General features: G+C 36.4%; 2 protein-coding genes across 6 annotated transcripts; both read right to left on the reverse strand.

Annotated features, from left to right (window-relative positions):
- Positions 1-555: 555 nt before the first annotated feature.
- Positions 556-10,516, reverse strand: clta (clathrin, light chain A). Of its 5 annotated transcripts, none has more exons than XM_084396098.1 (7): positions 10,180-10,516; positions 6,376-6,401; positions 5,039-5,156; positions 4,840-4,951; positions 3,885-3,938; positions 2,392-2,427; positions 556-1,250 (listed from the first exon to the last, which is right to left on the reverse strand). In XM_084396098.1, exons 1-7 carry the CDS (start codon positions 10,364-10,366, stop codon positions 1,079-1,081), a joined length of 705 nt encoding a protein of 234 aa, XP_084252224.1. In that variant the 5' UTR covers positions 10,367-10,516; the 3' UTR covers positions 556-1,078. The 5 variants fall into 5 exon arrangements, with proteins under 5 accessions (XP_084252224.1, XP_084252227.1, XP_084252228.1 ...); XM_084396099.1 differs by having other exon boundaries at positions 930-1,250; positions 6,376-6,395; positions 10,180-10,473; XM_084396100.1 differs by lacking the exon at positions 2,392-2,427 and having other exon boundaries at positions 930-1,250.
- Positions 10,517-10,981: 465 nt separating this feature from the next.
- Positions 10,982-17,502, reverse strand: nansa (N-acetylneuraminic acid synthase a). Its single transcript, XM_084403035.1, has 6 exons — positions 17,218-17,502; positions 16,325-16,540; positions 15,889-15,988; positions 14,298-14,452; positions 13,785-14,051; positions 10,982-11,444 (listed from the first exon to the last, which is right to left on the reverse strand). The coding sequence occupies exons 1-6, from the start codon at positions 17,347-17,349 to the stop codon at positions 11,235-11,237; spliced, it is 1,080 nt and encodes a 359-aa protein (XP_084259161.1). The 5' UTR covers positions 17,350-17,502; the 3' UTR covers positions 10,982-11,234.
- Positions 17,503-18,331: the final 829 nt, after the last annotated feature.

Consider the following 18,331-nt stretch of genomic DNA (forward strand, 5'->3'; position numbering starts at 1 on the left):
AAAAAAAATATTCTGTAAGTCATAAGAAACTTTTGAGTTACTATATTAAAATGTAGAAAAAAATCGAATTAAACACTTTCTTAATAAAGATTTAACATTATACTACAAAAATTCTCATAGCCACAAATAACATTTCTCATTAAAAATGCCGTATAATAAACACTCATAATTATGACATCTCATGAGAAACTACAGTAAGTCATTACAAAAGTTTATCATTGAGTTATTTTGTGGCCATACATTTCTCAGTACCGAGGTGAAAATGTTAAAAGTATGTCAGCAGACAAGAGCCTGACAAATGTCTTGAAAATAAAACATTTGAATAATGTTTAAAGTTGTGGTATAGTAACCATGGTATAAGCGTAATTCAATCCAAACCTGAATTCATTTTCAATAATTCCATGACCCATTCATATTTATTTCATCCCTACAAAATATTTAGATTTAGAATTATTAATTGAATCCATTAAATTGAGCTAAATACACCAGAATTTTGGCAAACTTTTAGGTAAGTACATTGGTGATATTTTTGGCCCACCCAAATAATACAAACACTTAACATTTCAAATGTGTTTAATCATACTGAAACAAAATGGACAACATGAGGTGACATTTACTGGGGCACAGCTCTGTTCATCAACAACTTTTGCCATAATCTTACAATGAAGTGTAGAGGACCAGTCTTTATGTACAGAGTTACACACACAGGATAGATCCACCATCTGTATACAACATACACAAGACAATTAGTACTATATTCCCGAAACATATTAGGAAGGCAATGCATAGATAGTGTCTCAATGCCACACACTGTGTCTACATGGAAAAATTAACATGAAGTTTGGTCCTTAAAATAGACACCAAAAATAAAAACAATCTGAACATTGTTATATATATGTATATATTTATAGATGGAATATATAGATATACCTATATCATATTATGTAATAATATAATATAGACAATTTATATATGGAAATTGAGCTCCAAGCCATTAGGATGGGACCACAAAGGAATCAATGTCGTGAAACCCAATGGCTGCTGGGACTTGTGGTTTTGAGGTCTCCAGGGGCGGAGCTTAGCGGACGAGAGGGGTCTGTTTCAGGGAGATGAGGACTGAGCGCATGCGGGAGACGTCCTTGGCCTGCTTGCTGGACTTGGGATTGAAATCACAAAGGCGCGCCACGCGCTCCCATTCCGTGCCAGGGCTGTTCTCGTCAAGCTCCGACACCATGGCTTCCTCAGCCGCCCTGCCGACGAGAAACCACAATCAGCTTCGGACAGAAACCGGAAAACACTCTCAGACACGTCCCGCTTAAGGACACAACCGCTGACCTCCATTAATGCCTCGAGAACTGTGATATCTTATTGGCTAAGAAATGTGGCTAAAAATCATTAATTGACTTTGTAGTTGACATAAATGCAAACTCAACACAGGTTTTGAAAACTTGTTCACCAAAAGGTGCTTCTAAAAAAAAAATGGTTGAAATGTTTTGCAAGGTGCTTTGTTAGGAGGTCAGAGGCAAGTGTACCAAAGCAGCTCTGTGTCTAGGTGAAAAACAATGGTTATTTCCATCCAACAATACATTCATAAAGAGACATTCTTCAGGTGACCACATCCAAAACAGATGGTAGTTTGAGCATCATGCCCCCAACCCACCATTACCAGAACTAGTCTTGATCTTACAGGCAGGAAAAGGTTCCAGAACAGCCACAATCAAATTTTGCAGTGATTCAGTTGGTTAAAACAATTTGTTGTACTTTGAAAGTCCTTGTATTGTGGGACATTCCTCATCTCTTGGTGGTCAGAAGAATGTCAAGGAATCATGTACGCTAATAAACCTTCAACGCAGCGATTGACAGGCCAATTAGCTTATTTTAACCAGTAAATCTTTGTGCAAAGGCTGAACGTGCCATGCGTTGGCAGTGACCAAAAGCGGGGCCTTCTGCTGAGCATGGGGCAACTAAACCAAGTTTCTGGCAAGCCAAACGCTAAAGAGCTCTTAACAAAAATCTTCGGAGAGCTTTTTGAGACCATATTCGACTATTCCCGTTTCCTCCCGGCCCGTTACCAACCCTTTCCGCTGCCGTGGACTCAGTCCAGTAGAGTTGCATTAGCCTCTCCACTATCACACAGTATACACAGCAAAATGGGTATGAAAGCCAATGAGGTAAATCACGGTCACAATCAACTACATCAACGTACAGGACTAGTGCACCAACACATCACCACAAAAGGACATCTAGAATCTTAACTTTAGCAGAAACATGTTGATAATAAAGACAGCAATTCATTGGTGTATAACTTTGCAATAAGTGGTGTTTGTTCCCTGAGCATATTTGGTTTTCTTGGCTTTATTTTTCTTTTTTTTTTTTTTTTTTTTACTTAACTGGTCTAGGCGGTAGCAAGGATGGTTAATGTGAGTGCTTAAAGGTGCATAGAGAAAAGAAAAACAAGGAGAAACAGATCACAAGTCAGATATATAGAAAACCAAAAGAAATGAGATTTATGCAGATGACCAAAGCAGGCATGCACTGTTCAAAACCCAAGTCATCATAGGAGTGCTTCTATGTGCGCTTAGCTTGCAGCCGTCATTGATGTACGCGCCGATTGCGGCGGTCGGCGATCTCAACTGGCGCTTCAGTTGAGAGACATTTACCAAGCAAAAGAAAAGCAGCTAATGTTTACAATAGCTCTGCAGAATAGGCAGAAGCAGTAAGAGGTCCATGATGAATATGAGGGCTGCAGAACTAAGAGGACAGTTACAGTTCTAGCCTGGGACAGCTTTGCTCAACCTAGACACACCGTACTCTACAATACTCCATCTAACAGAAGCAACTAGGTGTCCAGCCGAAAACACCAGCCATGAGATAAAGGTGCACCAAATCTTGGTTTAAACTAAAAAGTGTAATCACTCAATATTTGACCGTCTTGAGACTGACCAACCAAAGGAAGATTAACAGAATTGGTTAAACTTAGCATGTAAATCAATTGAAAGCCTTGCCAAAATAAGACCATAAAATGTGACCAAAATAAAAGCAGCTATTTTTCTGTATATAGATAATATTATATTTAATACACACATTTCTATAAATTGCACTGAAAGAAATGACCTAGTGCACCTTTAAGAATAAAGGAAAAATATGCAAATCCAAAAACAGTAAGATTTAGAAATAATTGCTTTATCCTGCCAAATTTGGCAACACATAAAAAAAAAAAAATCCATAAGCAAAATAAGTACATTTATATTTTTAGCAATTATACTACTGGCTGGTTGGCTTTGATACGAGCCAGAGACGTAGTTGCTTAGAAAGTCACTATTGCTGTATTACAGATACACTACTACTGCACTAAATTGTGCTAGTATAAATCAATAAATCTCAATTAATAATAAATGTTAGACAAAAAATAACATTAAATAATCTCACAATTTATACAAATGTTTAGACATCATATCTTGAATGTAAACAAAGTGCAGACATTATGACAAATGCATGACACAAACATGAGAAAAAAATGGGTTTTCATACTTTTTATAAATGACCATGAAAAAATAACTAAATAAAAATAATTTAAAAAAGACAAATAAGAAATGACTTGAGTGGGTAAGACAGATATAAAATCTGCTATGTAACTTAACCATAATGGGGGGGGGGGGGGGGGGGGGGGGGGGAGATGATGGACAACATGCATAATGTGCAGAATTATTTGTCCAATTAGTCTTTGACAAAAACTAAATCACCCTGGTTTTAAATATGAAGTTAACTAAGTATTTGGTTAGAAATGAGTAAGAGTAACAGCTTATGAAAAAAAGATGAGATGCAGGAAAATGAGTTCATGAGAAATGCATGTGAAAAGAAAGGATGTTAGTTTAGCAACATACACATAACCAATCAGATCAGCGAAGGGTTGTTTGTAGAAATCCTCATCCAGCACCCTGGGAGTCCCAGAGGAGAGCAGCGAAGCAGGAGAGAACAGAGAGAGTGGTAAAAAGGAGAAAAATAACACTCATACAGAGTCAAAACACACTGCAGTGTTACCATACCAGTGTTAACACCAGGCCAAGTACAAAACAGTGGACAACACGGCACACAAGAGAGAAAGACAGAGACAAACAGGACAAATAAATAAGGAATTAAGAGAACGATTTCACATTCTAAGGAATGAGGACAGATATACAGAAAGAGGTTTAAGACGACGTCATTTTTATTTGTACCAAAACATACTTGAAACTTTCACTAGGACTGAATGGGGAAGCACAAAACATATGTACTTGAAACTAAAAAAGAAAATTGTACTTTTGACTCACTCTTTTTAATACAAAATTGGACTGAATCCTATTCAGCACGTCTAATTGTAAAGTTCATTCAGATGCTTCCCTGAAGCAGAAAGAGCTTTACAAGGAACTTCTTATTTTATTCTAATTGCTGAATACAACATCTGGTGCCAATCATAGATATAGCATCTTTTTCAGATTGGACCAGGCATGATCATGTGACCAAAACACAGAAGTGTCCATGGGCACAGTCACATGATCATTCAAGGTCAGAATCTCAAATCTGCCTCTTCACTGTTCTCACATTATTAGCACCACAAAATAACAAAATGGTTACCATTACGCTGGTTTAAATATGAATAGTTCACTCAAAAATACTCATGAATCCTTTACACTCATACAGATTTAGAATAACATGAGAGTGAATACTGTATACACTGTGACCCAGCATACACCTTGCTGTCGAGTACGATGGTGCACTTTTTGGTGCTTTTGTAACCAGACAGCAAAAGACAGAAAGGGCTCGCTTCTAGACTTCAGTTGCTCGAACAGTGTCGTGTACCTGTTGTTCACTTTGGTCTTCTCCAGCTGCTCGTTCTGCCTGAGGTGCCACTCCTCCAGCTCCAGTTTTGCTTTCTCCTTCCACTCGACCTCCTGTGTACGCGAGTTAGCGTCTGAAAAACAGCAGAGGAATATCAGTCAGCCCTAGATGAAATGTTTCAATATTTTAAGAATAACATCTACATCTTTGCTCAAGTTACCAAGCTCCTCCAGCCTCTCGCGCTGCTCCTCTCTCCACTTCCTCAAGCTCTCCGGCTCAGCCTGCAACCGATCCACGCTGGAGATGGCCGCATACACGTCTGAAGGACCATTGCTCTCCTACAAAACACACACGGCAAAGAACCATACAAATCACAGTACACCATTTAGTTGATACACTTCTTTAGTGCATCAGCTCCTTTAGTTTGGATCAGTGATTTGTCAATTATATTAAATCAATTATTGCATATATTTGAATTGAGAATGTATATATAAAAAAAAAAAACAGTGACTGGTAAACGGGCCTTCACTATCCAGCTCACATGCTAATTTAACCCAGTAAAGCCTGACGTATTAAACAAGTCATCATTAAACTGCAAGGGTGTTTAACGTATTGTATTTATATACAATATACATTTAAAAAATTCAGAGGCCAAAATGGAGCAAAACTATGCAATTTGGTGATATTTAAATGGCCAAAAAGTAAGATGACATTTTGATAGACTGTAATGTAAATCATATTTTTATAACAGTATAGCAGATGAATTACATAAAATGCATAAAAAAAATCAGATGTCACAATGTCTCCCAATATGTTAGTTTTATGATCAAAGCTTTGTAGTTTTGATCATATACATATAATGATCACAAACATAAATTATGGAGACATACAAACATTCCTCAAGCCTATTGCATCATACTTCATATTTACTTTTAAACATAAAAAATTATGTATGGATGATAAACCTCAATTAGTTCAGTCCAGTAAATGTTAATCTTGAAATATTACTAACAATATAAAAGTAACTGTACATTTACTTTATAAAAATCATTAAAGTTTTCACAGCAAAAGACACGTACCAAAAACTGAAGATGGACATTTTAACAATTATACTAAAAGGCATTTAACTTCGTAAAAACGTATGAACGATCAATCAGAGGGCAGAAGGCATGTAATAGATTGTCTACAACAGATATTTCAGATCATTTAGAAGCCTTAGAAATTCATGCATCAAATATGAAACTGGCTTTATAGTGGTTATGCAAATATACACACATCAAGCTTTCAGCTATTTAAAACCAGTGCTTGAAAGGAATCAAAAGTTTAAAACTTTAGCAAGTCTAGATTTAGATTTAGTCTTTTGTTCTGTTGTAATGCAGACTGCACGTCTTATTTCCTATCATCTGCACATGTCCATCCACACATAACCCAACGCAGTCTTTGCAGTGAAAATGCAGCTATATAAATACATGCAAGAGACAACTCTGAATCAAATATCATAATATTAACAGATTGTGCGTTTGATGGAATACAGGCAAGAAGTCTTCAAGGTCTTACCCCATGCAGATCTCCATTCACTGCTCCTGCCAAGATAAAAGAAAGAAAAAAAAACATGGATGTGTTAAAACAGTCTAGTCAATTTTTCATGCATTTCATACAGTTTGTCTGTATTAATTATCGTCAGTATAGTTGTTGAGTGAAATGCATTGTAAGGCTGTTTAGCCTTCCTGTAACTCAAGCAGTAGAGCATGGCACTAACAATGCCACGGTCATGTGTTCAATTCCCAGGGAATGCATGAATTGGGGATAGGGATGGGTACCGAAACCAGGTATTAAACGGGCCCCGGTGCTGAATTATGAAAGACCGCTGGATCGATAAGCTCGGACGTTATCGGTTCTGCTGTCGGTACTGGAGAAATTAAGAAAGTACACGTGCTATTTATTATTGCTATTAAGAAATTATTATCTTGCCAATTTAATCTCGCCAGCCACTTCTATATATAATAATATTGAACCATTTGTCTGTGATGCATTTTTGCTAAAGAGAGAGAGAGAGAAAGAGAAAGAGAAGAGAGAGAGAGAGAGAGAGAGAGAGAGAGAGAGAGAGAGAGAGAGAGAGAGAGAGAGAGAGAGAGAGAGAGAGAGAGAGAGATCTTTCACGCGGAGCCACGGCGCGCACAACACAACAGCCCTGCTTAATGAGTGACAATGAGGACAGAACTAAACATTCAAATGGTTGCACTTTAGATCTTTGATATTAAACTAATTTTATTTTAGATTTAGATTTTGGCTTCCAATGATTATAAAAAAGAAGATATTTGAGGTATAACCATTAAAAACTAAAGCCGCATTCTGTCTAGCGCAACTTCCTTTCCTTCACAGCGGTGCGCTGTCATTTCTCTCTAAAACCCAAACGTAACGTCAGAATCTGCACGATCGGGGATTGTTGTAAAATGTAGTCTATACTGTTGCTAAACTGCGGGACGCGTTTGATAATAAAAAGGCTATTAAAAGTACCAAAATTGACGCAATAGACATTGTTCCAAATGCGGCGCGCGCTCCGAAACACACCGCAACGAGACAAGCAATGTATATTTTGGGCTTCGTGTGCGCATCTAAACGATCAAATATACACACAAATGTGTCAAAATGGCCGTCTTGGAGATTCACTTAAACAATTTATTCACTTAAATACAGTTTATGTCTTAAATGGGCGTAAATAGTTGGGAGAAAATATGATGCGTAATAATGATTAGATCTGCATTTGGTCTTAAAGAGGCAGCAGTCTAATAAACCTGCTGACGATTGCTCAATTAATGTGAATCAAACAACAAAAGGCAAACAGAAAATCAGTCGCAGCTCTTGAATGAATATTTTTGGCTTTAATCTATCTATGATAAACTATGCAGTGTTATTTTAAATCTGACTTTATTAGATGTCTTTTTAGCCCATATTACTCCTGAACAGTAATGTCAGTAGACATTACTGAAATTAAAGCACTGGGTATATAATTTGTATATTTGTTTTATTGTATACTTTTTTTTGTTTGACCATGTGTTTGTACTTTGTTTTTGGTGTCCTATGTCTTCTGTAAATAAAACACAAAAGCCTGCACCCTTCTGCATAACATACATGTTTTATTTGTTTTTGTTAAAGCATTGCTTTTTCTTTTGATATAGATATTTATTTTACATTTCAAAATATAAAGCAATATTAATTATGTTCTAAATTCTTTTCTTTTTTTATAACAAAGAGCACCGATAAGAATACCGTTAAAGTACCGGATCGATAAGGAGTATCGGTAAGAGTAGTAATACCGTTAAAACCTTAACGATACTCATCCCTAATTGGGGATGTATAATTGAATGCAATGTAAGTTACTTAGTATATCACGGCCAAATAAAAGAGTATTTAAGGAACAGTAGTTAATTTGCAATAATGTGTTGTCCATAACAAAGCTTTACTTTAGTGTTGAATTCATGAACAGGATACAGTTTTCCTCCTGCCTAGGTCTCTGGTTTTGCTGACTTCTTTCCTGAGTCAGTGAAAAACATTATGCAACCTCTCTTCACTAGAAGTGATTTGATCACTTGAACATTTTCCTTAAGCAATACTTACGTTAACACACAAGCAGTAATAAGAGGCAAAATATTGAACACATTCAAGTCAATTTTTAACCCAAGTTTTTATGAACAGAAAGTATGCAGGCCTGACTGATTTTCTGCACACTACAATGCACTGTGCTTCCAAGACTGTTGTCTTCAGTCATCCTAGACCCAAGTCAGATTGTGCCTTTGTGCCAGCGAAACTACATCCCCATCATCATTTATTCAAACCTTTCGGCCAGAGAAACATTCAAGCCAACGGCCAGTAAAAAATGGAATACCAGACATTGACTGGTAATATTCTCCTTACTGTAATTAAACTACATTAAGACCAAAACAGCACATTTAATTTCAAAATGCAAACTGATTTTATAACCATAGAACACGGTGTTTACTAACCTAAGGCCTCCAAAATATACTAATTTCAGTCAGTCATTGTATGGATTCAATTTAATTAGAAAAGGTACAATTATAGTTTAGGTAGCTCTAGAGATTAATTCAGCTTTAAGATCCGTGTGATGGAAATCTATGTCTTGGACTAATAAAATAACCAAGACTAATAAAATGTAGCCTATACCTTGAATTCAACGCAAGTCGTACTGGATAAAGGCATCTACAAAACGCGTAAATGTAATTTTGGGCATCACATGTGCGTTTGAAACATTTTTGGGTATTACAGTACAAAGGCATTGGGAATCATTCATTTATTTTATTTTTATTCATTTTTTGCTTCACGTCAGAGTTCAGAACAGTTTATTCTTGGGCATTAGAGACAGTTTTGAATCTTCCAAACAAACCTTTTTCGTCATCATATGCGAGTTCGAATGAATTTCTGACTGTTATAGGCAATTCGCATCGAACATTTCTAACAGTACAGGTGCGTTCGAATCAAGCATTTATGAGCATGGCAGAGGCGCATTTCTGGCCATTTATAGACGCTTTCGAACATTTCTGGACATGAGCGTTGGAATCACTCGTTTTCTTGGATCACGATGCGTTCGAACATTCAAGCATTTTTATTTTTACTTCTAAACATTCAGTAACGTTCGAATTCGTCTTTGATGGCCTAAAATGCTGCCTAAATAGGCATCTCAATAGATTTCGAGACACAGCAGTGGTCCTGTCATATAATAACCATATCTCACTCCAGTATAAAGACTAAAGGAACTGAACACACACACACACACACACACACACACACACACACACACAGCCTTCAGTCTAAAGGTCATTGTATAATATAAACCGCGTTAAAAGGACCGGAATTTCGCTGATTCAATCAGCACTACTGGAGTAACGTTAATCAATCTAAACAAAAAACGATACATATGTGTCTCATAAAGGAAATTATATATATATTTCTTAAAGCCAAATAAAATTACGATTAAACCGTTGCGAGGTCCACTAAAGGGAGTCTCATAAAGAGCTGAGTTACCAACAGACAACGCCATTTTCCTGCTTCTTTTAACTACCAGTATGTAAACCATTAGAACATGTAAACGGCTAACGTATTTGGATGCATCTTTGGCAGTGTTGTCTATATAAAGCACGTATTATTTACACACACACACACACACACACACACTCCGTTACTTCATATACATATAGAGCTCTGAATGAAGGCTAGCTGGCTAACGAGCGAGTAAAACAGTTATTTGCTTAACGTTAGATGTTTTTGTCGGTTATAAGATTATACTTTTTTTTTCTCTCTTTTTTTTTGTCTATGTCGTGTAAAAGACCTGTCGTGTAAACACACCGTCCTGGTCTTGGCTCAGGGATGAAGGCACATCTCCGCTGTCCAGGATGCTGAAGCCCTCGTCATTCTCGATGCCCGCGATCTCACTCTCTTGCTGGGCCAGAAATGCTGCCGCCGGGTCCTCGTCTGCCCCCACACCGTTTCCTGCGCTTCCTTGAGGGGCACTGAGCATATCAAAATCGTCCATGGCTCGCTTAATGTGTTTAGAGTGAGAGCAACTGAAAAACACAAATCACTCTACTGTCTTCCTCGTCGACGACTCCAATGTCAGCGGGGGAGGTGCTTACAAGTGAACGGACCCGAAAGAAACGAAGCTCAGCCAATTAGAGTTGTGTATTTTTGATCGACAGGTCTACTGCCCATACAAATGACGAGGAGTTCAGTCGTCGACCAATGAAATGACTAAACCGTGGCTGTGCGAATCCCGTGACCAACAGCGTGCCCTGATAGGGCGTTGCAGCAAAATGGGATTGCATACGTATCAGTCTAATGAATATAAAAAGGCTTTATCATGGAAAAACTGACAGTGTAGTGTCCCTCAAAGATAGACTCAAGCTGGATCTTTAAGGTCAATTGATAAGATGTGTGTCATTTTGGGCTAAAATATATTTAAATGTGGTATTATCCTACTAAATGAATACCACATTCATGTACCATGGTATGTAAATAGTACACCAAGACAACTGTGGTACTACAATGGAATATATCCAAAGAAGAACCATGGTAGTAGTACCGTGGCAAATGTCCAATTAAAATGGTCAGACAATTATCCTTTAATTCATTTTCAAAAAGAGACAGATTTCCATGTTTCCATTTTATTGTTTATTTATTCAACAATATTTGGCAAATAATAACCCATATAAACAGGAAAAAAATGGGTCTGACTCTGATGGTATACATATATACAGCATTTGTTGAATTGTTGCATCTGTCTTTGTCTGCCTGACAGACAAAACATAGAGCCAATTTAACTTCTTGTATAATGCATTTTATTTGGGCTGAAACTTAAATTTCTTTCCAGTCTGATCAAGAATCACATGCAGAGACAGTTTTCCTCAAGCTTTGGCTTTTTTGCTATAGTTGTCGACTGCATCCTCAGTGACGCTCTCGTCCTCCTCGAAATCTTTCGTCACTTTCTTCCCCACCAGCTGGAAGATGTCTTCTGGAGCTACACCCTTGGGTTCAGCTACTTTCACAGCCAGCATGTCAAGGGTTAGTTCTGTACCTTTCGGGATGGCGGTCTGTGCAACCACAGACTTCCCGAGCTAGAAACGAGTGAAAGGTGGAGAAGAAGAATTACAGGAATGTTCTGACAGAGCAGATTACTTGAAGACAATGTGATTGTGCTGTTCAAAACATAACATAACATCCCACTGACGTTAAAAAAAAAAAAAAAAAAAAAAAAAAAAACCTTTCAGAGGAAGCAAAGTTAAGAATGAAAGGAGGCATATGGGTAGCAAACAGATGCATTTGATGGTAAAACGGAAGAAAAGTTAAGACAGGAGGAAATGGGGCAAGACCAGGAATGCAACATTAGAAGGAAAGAGAATGGAATTGTAAAAAACTGATGGAGTTGGAGTAGGGGGTAAAGAGGAATGTGAAAAATAACACAGAGACAGAGAGAGTGCTAATAGCACACATTTCCTCAACAAGTCACATGATTTGAGGCATCATATGTGTAACAAAGTGCTGTTAGTTATCAAGAAATAAAACTAAGAAAAAAACTTTAAAACAGTTTTTGTTAATTGAAATAAATCTGAGATAAAATATTTTAATGAAAAACTAAATTAAAATGAAATAAGTTAGAAATAGAAACTAAAATAAAATAAGTTGTACTAAAAGTACTAAAATTACTCAAACTAAAACTGAAAGGTACACTATGTAACTTTTCGGCTCTGCGTGACTGTGCAGATGAATATGGTTCTTTCTCATAACTAAAAAAAGAGAGAGAGATTATCATACTGCTCATAAAACATTCTCTACCTGACTTAAGAGATACAACCAGTTTAGATGGAAAGGATCTCAAGCTGACTAGCTGAAGACGTTACAGTAGCTTTACCCATTACCCATTAATAGACATGGTACTTCCTTGAAAATAAACTCCAGAGCTACAACAACCCATAATGAAATGACTCTTCACAGTAGATAATGCTTTGCAATGAACTCTGTTAGAGAGCTATCTATGGCAATTTATCATTCAATAAAATATCTTACTCAACCGTTGAGTAATAAAAACGCCATCTCCACTTCGCTTTTACAACATTTCAAATCCCTCAGTTCTCGACATCTCCGAAAAGCCAAGCCAATGTTGATTCTTGTTTTATTATGAGCTGTCGCGTTTTTTCTCTTTTTGCCAGCAGACTCTCCTCTGTTCAGCGTTCATTTAAAACGGGTGATTCTCCGGAGGTTCGAGATTTAGCATGCTCAGTGTCAACCTTTTCTCGCTCGTTGTGACAACTAACCTCTAAGACAACCACACCATACACCCGTCAAAGTAGCCAGAGCAACTTTTCTCTATTTACAGATATGATGAGACACACACGGGCGAGTGATGCATGTACGCAACTTCTCGCGAAAACCATCCGTCACGTTTTCCGTCATCATTCTGAGATAACAACCGCCTGGATGTACATTATTCCGCTTATTACAAGGCCATAAGTAAATAATTAGACACGAAATATTGATCTGAGTTTAAATATTAAGTTCTTTAAATGCAAAGCCTCCACGGAGAGAGCAGTTGCTGGCGCAGCAAGTTCAACCTAGACGGACATTTAAGAGATACGGTACAGTCATACCGCTTATTACACAGCATTTCGCCACATAAATAATTATGGAGATAAGAGATATTGATTTCAGATTAAACTGTTTTAAAATCGTGCCTTATAATCCAACAGTGTACAAAACAGTCACAAAATGGCAGCGGCTGCGTTTGTATAAAACAAGAGAGAGCGAGTCCATGATACTGGATGGCATAATTAAATAACTGTACACAAAATATAGTTTTAATATTTTATTAGCTCACCAAATGCTAAACTTCCACGAAGAAAAAACGTTCCTAGCAAGCGTTTAGCGCTGCTGACTTCCGTATCCCAGATGAGCCTGCGTTATCTGTTTTTTAGCAATTGTTATCTGGGAATAACATACCGCTGGATGGCGCAATTGACCAATCAGAATCAAGTATTCCACAGAGCCGTGTAATAAACACCTATGACAGGTTTATCATAGTGAATCAGAGTAAGACAAAAAATCATTTTGGAAGAATTATTGATGAATTTTGTTAATTTTGTACAAAAAAAAAAAAAAAAGTTACATGGTGTACCTTGAAATAAAATTAAATGAAAGCTAAATAGAATATTTAATAAAAATGACAAAATACAACTAAATTATTAAAGTAAAAAGTGATTAAATATTATAATAGTGAATAATTAATACTAAATTGACACTGAAGTAGCATAATTGTTAAGGTCAATACTATTAAAAAAATTATATAATATAATAATTAAATTCTGAGCAATAGTAATAGTTATGCTTGCCTCGTAACGCCACTAATTAACATGTAGACATAAAATGAAAAGGGAATGTATTCAAACTGGTTCTTATTGTACCTTATCATGGCATGGCACCTCACAGGGCAGCATGCGTTTCAGCCCAGTGCCCAAAGCTCTCTCCACAGTGCGGATGGATCGCACCAGGTCTGCCAGCTCTTCCGGCACCAGAGATGCCTCATGATCGCTGCCCTTCCAGGACTTGTCCAAGGTCACGTGCCGCTCCACGACCTTTGCTCCCAATGCAACTGCCCCCACTGTGATGCTGATCCCGCTTTCATGGCCCGAGTAACCAATGGGAATGTCAGGAAATTCTTTTTGATATTCCTATAGGTTGGAAAAAAAGTTCAAAATAATACATAATTTTACTTTATGGTTATGCAAGATTCATTTATCTAATCATAATTATATAATGTTTAATTTAGCTAATGATATAATTATGTAATGTAAGGTTTTAAACTTTCAGGTAGGTCATGAAATGAAGACCATAATGATTTTGATGTTGATACACATGCGCTGTACTTGGATAACATAAAATGGATTTCTGAGAGTACATAGAGCAGGTTTCTCTACCGTGATAACCCGCAGGTTGACGTCCTCAGGTTCCAGTGGATATGCGCTTGTGCACTGCAGGATACAGAAGTTTTGGTTGTGTTCCTTCACGGTCTTGTAAACGCGCCGCATGGTCTCCATGGACTGCATCCCACTGGATACAACCATAGGACGTCCTGAACACACACAAGCATCAGAAGTTAAATTTGTTTCATAATAAGTATTGAGAAAATGTAATATACATGAATTAGCATATAAATCTCTTTACTGTAACTTTTGATCAATTTAATGCATCAGCTGAATAAAACGATCAATCTGTTTAAAAAAAATATATATATATGTATATATATATATGCAGGTTTTAAATATGTGTGGCAGGGTTGCTGTTTAAAGTCAAATTTAAGGGGTTCTAAGACCTTTTTAAAGAAATAAAAATTAATACTGTACATTAGGGGTGCAATATTGACAAAAAATTGTATCTCGGTTTTTGTTGGTAACACTAATGCTGAGTGTATTTTTCATTTTCACACATCTGGTTTAGGCCTGTTGTGGACAGCTGACTCACAAAGACATTCATATTATTCATATTCTATGGGGCGGTCAGTTCACATCAGTGACAGAAATTTACTTTTGGATTAAGGGGCAATATTTTCCACCTTAAATTGATTTCCAAGGGCATTTTACCTATATACGGGCATTTTTTTTTATAAAAAGTGATGCATACATAATTTATGTAAAATTCTAACATTCAAATTAGATTAAATTAGAATAATAACACATTATTGGGTGGTTTACGATCAAATAAAAGCCGCAAAGAAAGCATAATAAAATCATATAATGCTAATTAGTTTTAATTTGGTAAAGTATTTAGAAGTCGAAGTGTCATCTAAAACTTAAGACCTCTCATAAATAAAAATAAGACTTTTTATGAACTTAAATTAAGACTTTTTAAAGATCCACGGGAACCCTTGAGTGGTAGTAAACTAGTAGCAATTTTATAATTTTACAATATCTTATTGATTGTTTGTGATAATATCAGTTTACAATGAAGAATGAAGATGTCTCTTTGTGTGCTAAGAACCAAGACAAACAAGAGTTTCATCAAGAGGTGATTGTGAAGCACATTTTAGAGTTAGTGATTTTGATCTTTCAGCTTTTTCTGTAAAAGCAGTTAATAACGAATAATATACCAACCAATATCAGACGTGTCCTACTTCTGCACAATTTAAGTTACATTTAAAATTATGGATAAAGATGAGTCAAACATGTAATCATTGAACATCTTGTGCTTTAGTATCTGGTTATTTAATCTCTGTAGTTTTTTTCTTTTCTAATTTTCTTTCTCATGTTTTTTTTTTTTAGATGTAAAATTCATTATAGGGTAATGTTTTTGAAAGTATGTTTTTGTACTATATTATTTGGAATGTACTTTCTTTTGTTAGGTGAGAATTTTTATTGTATATGTTATTGCTGATGAATGTTTTAGTTATGTTATGTGTCTCTCCTGCCCAGGGACAGCTGATGAAATGTAGCTTTGTGGTTAATTCTGGGGCAGTCATTGACTGTCCATCGTGCCTGTTAAAATAAAAAATAAAGAAAAAACTATGGAGACCTTTTTGCGCAGTTTTCTTGAGGTAGGGGAAGTTGTTGGTGTCTCCAGATCCAACTTTGAAAAAAGGCACATTGAGCTCGTGCAGGAATTCTACAGCCATCTTAAAGACAGAAACACTACAATTAACATATTTATTTTTCTTTTCTTTTTTGACATGTGACTGCATTATTGGTAAGTACATGCTGTGGTATACAAATATAGTTTAGTGCCATATATAGCCTATCAAAGTACCATGGTACCGCTACCATAGTAAGGGGCAGCTGTGATCATAACATGACAAACGTGATGTAACAATAATACACAAGACATTTTGGAATTTCATTACATCACTATTTGATGAGTTTGGCAGGCTCGTGTCTTCTTTCCTAGCTAACAGTAAGCCTAAAGCCAAAAAACAAACATATGTAAATAATTTGCGCATGCGTTCTGGGCTCACCTCGTCCATTCCTGAAGCAGTGAAGAAGATGCCCAGTTCTCTGGCGTACCGCTGCAGCTCTCTGTACTGCTCATGACTGAACTCCAGGTGGCGCTTGTGCTCTCCGTATGTTTTCCCCCAGGAATGTTTGGAGGTGTACGGCCGCTCCAGCGCTTTCTTGTTGAATTTATACTCCAGCTCACTCTTCTGAAACTTCGCACAGTCCGCCCCGCAGTCCTAGTAGAGGAGGAATAGTTACAATAAAATAATATCAGAAAAGTAAAACAACGAGACCTTAAATGTAAAGATGACAGAAAAAAATTAAATGGTTTTATACAAAAATAAGAAAAGTCAAGCATTAGTGACCAGTTCAATCTAAAAAGAACTATTTCTGTTAATATGGTGTATTGTTAAAAATGTTACTTTGGTTTTTTTTTTTTGTATTTAATAATTCCATTATGAATGGAATTTACAGAATGTACTCAAGGAGTAGACTAGTATCTTTCGTAAAAGAAACTAAAATCAGTAACAGAAGAACTCATTTAAATGTTTATAGCACCTGTATAATGTGTAAAATATTTTATGATTATTATTAAACTGCTTTATATGTAGAGTTATCGCTTAAACTACTCTACGACAAACTTCCAAAGTGTGAGGGAGTGTTTTGAGATGATGCATTCTGAATGATTTGAAATGAAGCATTCTGGATGATCATTTTCCCAAGTATTTTATGCCCAGGCCAGTATCAGATTAAGCAGCCTGAACAACTGTCGTGGACTGACTGCTGCGAATTACGTTTAAAAACTATTGCAAACACTAACTAAACAATTCCCGTAACACTTATTTTAATTTCCAGGCTTACAGCCATTAACAAAAATGTACTATATTGATGTTGATTATACAAATACACTTACCTTAACCATCTTGATCATTTTCTTGGCGATTTCAATGTCTCCCTGATGATTCTGTCCGATTTCTGCAATAATGAAACACGGGTTGTTTCCTCCGATCATGCGACCGGGGCATAACTCAAAATTAAGAGGCATTTTAAATCCAAGTGCAAAAACACGGCAAAAAAGCTACAGAAATGACAGTTATGCTGGTGAGTCGTCTCACTGCTTTGGTTACACGCGTCAAATGCCTCGATGAAAGAGAACGTAGAACTTCCGGGTTTATTTATTGACACGCCCACGTTTTTCGAAATAAAAGACCTGGGGCCGTATGTATAAAGCCACTCAGTGTAACATTTTTGTCTTAAGTTTGTCAAAATTCTAAGAATGAAATAATTTTACTCTTATTCCTAGACTTAAGAATAAGTGTGATTCATAAAGGTTCCTAAGTGTTAAGATTAGGTGTCAGCTCCTAAATTATTTAAGAGAGCTGAAGAAGTCTCCTAACCTAGTTATGAGTAACAAGGAGGAGAGAGGAGGAGGCCACGCACTTTTGTAGCAATGAAATGAAAGTAATAATTACATTGTTGTCGACTGGAAAAAAAGCAGCAGTGCACCAGTGATGACTTGAGCTCCTCATTCCACAGTAAGCAGGGTTTTAATAGCACTGACCACACCAAATACAGTAGTGGCTAAAAGTGATGTGTGGAGTTATTTTTTAATGACCCTACAAGTTTGCTTAAACCATCAAAATATGAGGAAAATAGTATTTTGTTCCTCCCTCATATTTTAAAATATTTAAAATATATGAATATAAAAATAAACTTAGTGAAGATATTTATCTGACAAAATTATTTCAAGTCAAGTTACTTTTTACAATACAGATTGTTTCAAAGCAGCTTTACAGTTATAACAGGAAAATAATGCAAAAAAGTTAGTTTTGGCTGTACAGCAGCTCTAGAAGAAAATAGTGTCATTGTCCAGCTTAAGTATAAGCTCGATGATGATTCATTTCCATTGTAAAAAAATCAATAGTTATCTATATAGTTCATTATACAGACGCTCTGGAGAAAACAGTGATGTCATCGTTCAGCTCAGTTCAGTTCTCAGACAAAGGTGTCAATGCAGGCAGATCAAT

Source organism: Rutilus rutilus (assembly GCF_951802725.1).
Source record: "Rutilus rutilus genome assembly, chromosome: 2".
Taxonomy (NCBI): Eukaryota; Metazoa; Chordata; class Actinopteri; order Cypriniformes; family Leuciscidae; genus Rutilus; species Rutilus rutilus.